Source organism: Cyprinodon variegatus, unplaced genomic scaffold (genome assembly GCF_000732505.1).
Source record: "Cyprinodon variegatus isolate N-32 unplaced genomic scaffold, C_variegatus-1.0 Scaffold744, whole genome shotgun sequence".
NCBI lineage: Eukaryota > Metazoa > Chordata > Actinopteri > Cyprinodontiformes > Cyprinodontidae > Cyprinodon > Cyprinodon variegatus.
Genome location: NW_015151197.1, coordinates 55,414 through 61,671, shown reverse-complemented (window position 1 = coordinate 61,671; position 6,258 = coordinate 55,414). Strand labels below are relative to the sequence as shown.

The 6,258-nt window shown below is 37.5% G+C and overlaps 1 protein-coding gene across 1 annotated transcript; it reads left to right on the top strand.

Annotated features, from left to right (window-relative positions):
• The first annotated feature begins 482 nt into the window (after positions 1-482).
• LOC107098072 (angiopoietin-related protein 5-like) lies at positions 483-5,919 on the top strand. Its single transcript, XM_015395513.1, has 7 exons — positions 483-560; positions 708-782; positions 870-897; positions 2,088-2,179; positions 2,594-2,711; positions 2,866-3,051; positions 4,707-5,919. Exons 1-7 carry the CDS (start codon positions 555-557, stop codon positions 5,003-5,005), a joined length of 804 nt encoding a protein of 267 aa, XP_015250999.1. The 5' UTR covers positions 483-554; the 3' UTR covers positions 5,006-5,919.
• Positions 5,920-6,258: the final 339 nt, after the last annotated feature.

Below are 6,258 nucleotides of genomic sequence, written 5' to 3'. Positions count from 1 at the left end.
GACTGACACTTTAATGGTGCAGCCAGTGTGACAACTTTCACAGCTAAAGGCCAGTTGTAAGGAAGAACAGCCAAACAACACACAGACCTATGGGTGCTCACAGTTCACATACACACACTCAAGCAAAAGCAAAGGAGGGATTTCAGATAAAAAGTCCTGGTTGTCAAGAAAAACTGTCCAATTCCTAGCATTGATCCAGGCTTTCTGAACGACTCTCATAGAAACCCCTGTGACTGATAACTTTCACATGTTTACTTAAAGGAGAAGGGAAGAAACTAACTGGGGGTGTTTCCAGGCAGTAAAACTGACATTCCCTTGTTGAAAGTATGTGTGCCCCATTTTAGGGGGCGGAGGATATGTTTTCTTTCAGCCCAGCTGTCAGAGCCAATGCCTGTCTGCTGCTGCTTTTTACCACTAATTATGACCTGAGGAAAAAAAAAAAAAGAAAGGAGTGCGTTCATGGAAACCGGGAAGGAGGTGTGGCAGTTTAGTCAGTTGTATAAAAGGGCTGCATCTGTTGTGCTGTTTGAGCTGGGGTGCAAGGTTCAACCAACATGCAGGTACGTATTATACTAGGAACCGCTGTGATGTTTGATTGGAGCCATTTATAAATGCTTACACATGGTCCAGCTTTAGAAACCAATTCCAAGTTCTTCTGTTTCTTTAAGATAATAAGATGTTCAACAGCTTCTAATTTTATTCTGCAGGTCAAAATGAGGAGTCTGCCTTGCTATGGTGTGCTCATATTCACACTTCTGATGAGCTGTTCAGTCCAAGCCGAGGTAACTATGACTCAGGTTTGTCTGCCGGGAAGAAGTCTACTTTAATCAAGTCATGTAATTAAAACACTTTTCTTTTTATGTTCTTAGCAAAAGAAGAAAGCTGCTAAATCTCAAGGTAAACATCTGCCAATAATGACTGCTAACTTTGGGGTACTAAATGTAAAAATGTGGTTAAAATAATACATGCACATTTTTGTTATTTACAGCAGTTTCTGTACGTTCAGTGTTGTTTTCTCATTTTCAATGGCAAATGCTAACTATAGATGTTAAATCTCTAAATATTTAATACAGATTTCATCTATGGATACATGAAATCTGTTTATACATCCTATATCTAGATGTTATACTTATACCTGAATCTTAGATTTAGATCTAAATATTAAATCAATATCTAAATGTTAATCTAAATACAAATGTATGTTTTCAATCTCAAATGCATATCTTAAACCTTTAATCTAAAAAAATATATAAATTAAATCTAATTTTAAATATAAATCTATGTCTTTTATCTTAAGTCTCATAGTTAATTATATAATCCTTTGTATGACATGATGCATAGGCATTACCTCTTGGAAAATAATAAAAAAAATTTCTGTGTACTGTGTGTGAGACACACTTCTATGTGTTTATACTTGCGTAATAAGAGATTAAGCGGATCTTTTCATTTGCGTAAAGTGCTTTTTTTAAAGTTCTTTTTCGGAAGGCTGTTGTTCCAGATTTGACGGGAAACAACCATGTAATTACGATTCAGGCGTTCCTTTCCTACGTACAATAGAGCTCTTAGTGTTGAACTCATGTAAGGAGGAGGAGCTAGGGACAAAAGCTGGCTTAATTCGATACAGCCAACATCTCAGGAATGCAAACAAGAGGGTTTAGCTTAGTCTTTTTGATGTTTTTAAAACTGTATTTTTAAATGTATATTTTCACATATTTCATATCATGTATATATATGTTTTTATACATATAAAATTTGGAACCAAAGTCCAGTGAATGTTTTTTTTTTACTTTTTGGGAATATAAAATACTATTTAGATATAAATAATATTTATCTATATATAGGATTCAGAAATATATTCCACATAAGCAGCATTTATTTATTTAGTATTTATAATAATAGATATGGATTTATATTACATTTGCCATTTAATGTGAGTGAGAAAAGTAGTTGAAGCACAGACAGTGCACTAAATAACAAAAATGTCATGGGGATGATACATTTTTACATCTGCTACCCCATAGATAACTATAACAAAGAATTGAAACGTATTATTGTGGGCACCTTATCTTTAATTTTGCTGACTTTAGGTACAGACTGCTCACAGATTAAGACTCGTTCTCCAAGGGCCACCAGTGGAGTTTATCAAATCACGCCTGCAGGATTTAAAAGCAGCTTCAAGGTTACTGATCAAAGCTTTTTCTAATTATCACTTAACTGAGTGGATGCCTAAGACTTTATTTATAAATGCCTTATTAATAAATGTAAGAACTAAGAACTATCTGTTTGGCTTTGTTTTTTTTCAGATAATTTTAATTATAGACACAGTTTAAAAGTAGACATAAAGGCAGGACTGTGTTTAAGCCAGAGGTGAACCTCATTTAGTGGAACCTGCTTAGGATGATTAAATATCTGCAGCACTACAAGGAAACCACATGTTGGCCTGAAATGAACCAGGCATTAAAAAATAAGAAGTGTGATTAAAACATTTTTCAAAAAGTATTATTTTATGATATTTTTTAATTGTAAAAGAAAATTGCATTTTAATTGTGGCGTAGAACTTGAAAGCCTCTTTATTTGTGTATTTGCTGTTCAGGTGTACTGTGAGATGAATTCAGATGGAGGCTGGACGGTGTTTCAGAGGCGAACTGGAGGCTCTGTTTCCTTCAATAAAAAATGGGCCGCATATAAAAATGGATTTGGAAACCAAACAGGTATGTAGACTAAATCTTGTCTTTGAGGAACTTTTTCCCCTATTGTGAAATGACTCGAAACCAAATGTAGAAATAAATCCAAGGTACATAAATGCTGCAGAGGAAAAAAAAAACAATGAAATAAAATGCATGGGTCTCTGTGCTGACTCCTCAGGTGATCACTGGCTGGGTCTCAAGAAGGTCTTTGCACTGACGAAGAAAAAATCAAAGAACTGGATCTTGAGAGTGGATCTGTGGGATCATGAAGGTGGCACTGCTGTTGCTGAATACAAGGACTTCAGACTGGGAAATGAAAAAACAGCTTTTAAACTCCATGTTGGGAAATACAGTGGAAATGCAGGTATGTGAGCATTTTTAGTGTTTAGGAGATTTTTTTCTTTCCCACTGAACTACCAGTAGATCTATTTTGTCTAGTATGGTTTTATCAATATCCATGCGTTCTTGGATGAAATTATCAAACATTTTAAACTTCCAGTACAGGAACCCCTCCAGCTGCAGCTCAAACCGTACCGCGAAATCGCAGGGTTTAAAAGTTCACAGCTCACTCACACTGTGCGGCCCGACATTCTGATGTCGCTACTCGGACTCGTCTATCCGGGAGCCAAACCAGTAGAAGAGGATAATGAAGCTCACTAGAGTGAAACGAGCTGCCTTGGCAATTTGTGCAATTTTGTGCTGAAAGCCCTAAAAAGAAAAGCTGACAACGTATTTGGACAAAGACATGGCTGAGCAAACCTGGCTACTAGGATCTATCAATTTTGCATAAAGGACTCCATTTCACCCGCACCCCCGCCATGCTTCTGTGTTTTCATCAGAGGAAGAAGTAGAGTCCTTGTTTGCACATGCCCACTTAGTGATTTGCCCATGACGACCAACTGACTTTCAAATATGTTTGATTTTCTCCCGACCTCATGATTCCTGATTGGGAGGTAGTCGTGAGAGGCTGATAGCCCCTCCTTACCCCCTGCACACTACACGACACCAACTGAAAAATTCTTGCATGACTGGAAAATTGGCCTGAAAAGGGCAAAAAATTGCACGTGTTTGCCCGGCTTAACTCACCATTTCAAATTCAAAGAAATCAATTAACCTAGTGGTCATGTTTTTAGATAGAAGGAGAAAGCAGGAGTACCCAAAGGGGAGCCTTAAATCTACTAAGACCTCCATGTTAATGGAGCTAAGCTACCAAGAAGTAATTCTGTTTCATCATGCCCTATCAATAAGGTTAACTTATCTTTTTTTCCCCCAGCGTTTCATTGTTATTACACTCTCACAAGTGCAGCGCACCGAAATTCACTCTCTGCATTTAACCCCTCCCCTTGGGAAGCAGTGGGCTGCCATTTGCGGCATCTGGGGAGCAGTGTGGGGTTAAGGGTCTTGCTCAGGGACCCTAAGTGGCAGTCTGTGGGAGTGAGTTTCGAAATCACAGCCTCAGGATTCCAAGCCGTATGCTCTAACAACTGAAGTTAAAATTAAAGCTCCACTTATTAGTTAAGATTGGCTTTCCATCAGATGGAAGATTGTAAAAGAAACATTTATACCATAACCAACGAATGTCTAGTTTTTCTTGCTGGGCTAAACAAATGCTGTTAAGTAGTTAAACAAACAATAAGTGAACTTTCTGGAATGCCACTAAGGGGAGGCTAGCCTAGACTATTATTATTATTATTGTTAACTGGGGCGCACGTTAACTCATGAATAACATCACATTGTATTTTTCCATTGGTTATATGCTAGCCACAGACCAGGCTCTGGACACCATGACCAATACCAAAAGACTTTGTCAGAATGGCATAAAGAAGGAAGACAGAGAAAGCATTTTCAAATTTATAGAGGGAGGTTATCAGCAGGACTTGCAACAGACCTCTCTTGTAGGATGCATTGTTACTAATTACTGTGATGCTTCAAAGTGATGTTGAGAAAATAAGCTTCCTATCCTTATTTTTGTGCAATTTTTAAAACTTTAATTTTGACAAACTTCTGTCTACCCGAAAGGTGACGCCATCCGTGGGGCCTATGAGGGCATCGACCAAAATGGCTTCGGCTTCAGCACCATCGACCGCGACAATGACGGCTGCTCCCCGTGCATCTTCGGTGACATCGCCGAATCAAAGTGTTCCCTCTCAGAGGGTGGTGGTTGGTGGTACAGCAGGTGTGGCTCGGCCAGTCTGAACGGTGATTGGCATCCTTCTGGAAATCACATTGGCTGGGCCTCAGGTCTGCACTGGCTCACATGGAAAGGGCCCGCCCCTTATTCAGCCAAAGCCACGAGGATGATGATAAAGTGTATGTGAGATAGAAGCAAAGACCCATGCAAAATTCAAACCAGGGGCTTACATAAATTGCACAAAAGACAACTTTTTCTCTAATAACATCTCAAGTTGAAACTAAACTTTTCCTGTTTTAGATCAGTTTTTTTGTAAGATCATTTGTTTTGTTAAATAATGGAGTACGACTTAGAACAGTTTAAGATCTGTTTAAAATCAGAAGCCACTTCTACAAATTGACTTTTTTGTCTTTAAGCCACTCTGAAACCGATTGAGCAGTACAACTGGTCTCCCAAACGGTCAATAATCTTATTATTTTCTGTTTTGAAGACTGATTTGTGCTGAAGCTTTAACTTGCTGGCAATATCCTTCAGATGTTGCCTGATTATGCTCACAAAATTTTCCTCTCTCTACTTATGACACTCTCAATTTTGTGAAGTCAAACAGTCATTTCTGTTGGTAAATACCACAACAACATGACACATCCACCATTATATTTCTAATTGAGTTTAGTGCTTTTTGGCTTGGAAGGTTCCCCATTTTTCCTACTTATGTAACAATGACAACAATCATAACTAAGGAGTTGACTCAAAAAAAGTAAGGTCAATGTAACAGTCATATCATCATCATCTGTACGTCCCCAAACTGCTTACAGGCTTTGCAATGAAAAAAAAAAGTAAAAAAATCTGGCTTCAGTTGTACATTCTCGGTACATCCTGTACTTCTGGGTTTCAAGATGAGTAAATGTTTTCTAAACATTCTCCCTTATAGTGCCTCCACTTTCAATGTATTTACCACATGCATTGTAAATCCCTATTTCTACTTTAGCTGTTACTGTTATTTCAAACAGAGACTGTAACATCATATGTTTGTGTAGACATTCTGTCACCATCGTTTTGTCTGTCATGCATGTTTAAAAATAAAAGCTTTTCAAAGTTTTTGTGATATATGTGTAAATTGTTAACTGGCAATATTACTTTGTTTACACATTTTTATGTTTTAATGGGTTCAAATGATGGCAAGGTTTTTTTTAATTTTTTTTAGTAAAGATGACTCTTTTTCCAATGCATGCACTGATTTTTCCGATTGTAAAGTTCTAGCTAATATGCAGAGCTATTAATATTCCTTTTGCATCCCCACAGTTTTCTTTGGCTTTTTTCTTTGTGTTTGTAGGAGTGTTGGAAATAATTAACACATTTGCATCAGTCAAAGTGCAGATTCTAAAATGTCAGTAGAGGGAAAAAAACAGCCATAGAAACTTGTCTTCTTTTGAAACCTGT

What these genes read in the sequence shown, in the direction of transcription:
- LOC107098072 (XM_015395513.1), top strand. An exon ending in GATTTAAAAGCAGCTTCAAG is followed by an intron (nt 2,180 to 2,593) that starts GTTACTGATCAA and finishes TTTGCTGTTCAG; the next exon opens with GTGTACTGTGAGATGAATTC. An exon ending in GAAATACAGTGGAAATGCAG is followed by an intron (nt 3,052 to 4,706) that starts GTATGTGAGCAT and finishes TCTACCCGAAAG; the next exon opens with GTGACGCCATCCGTGGGGCC.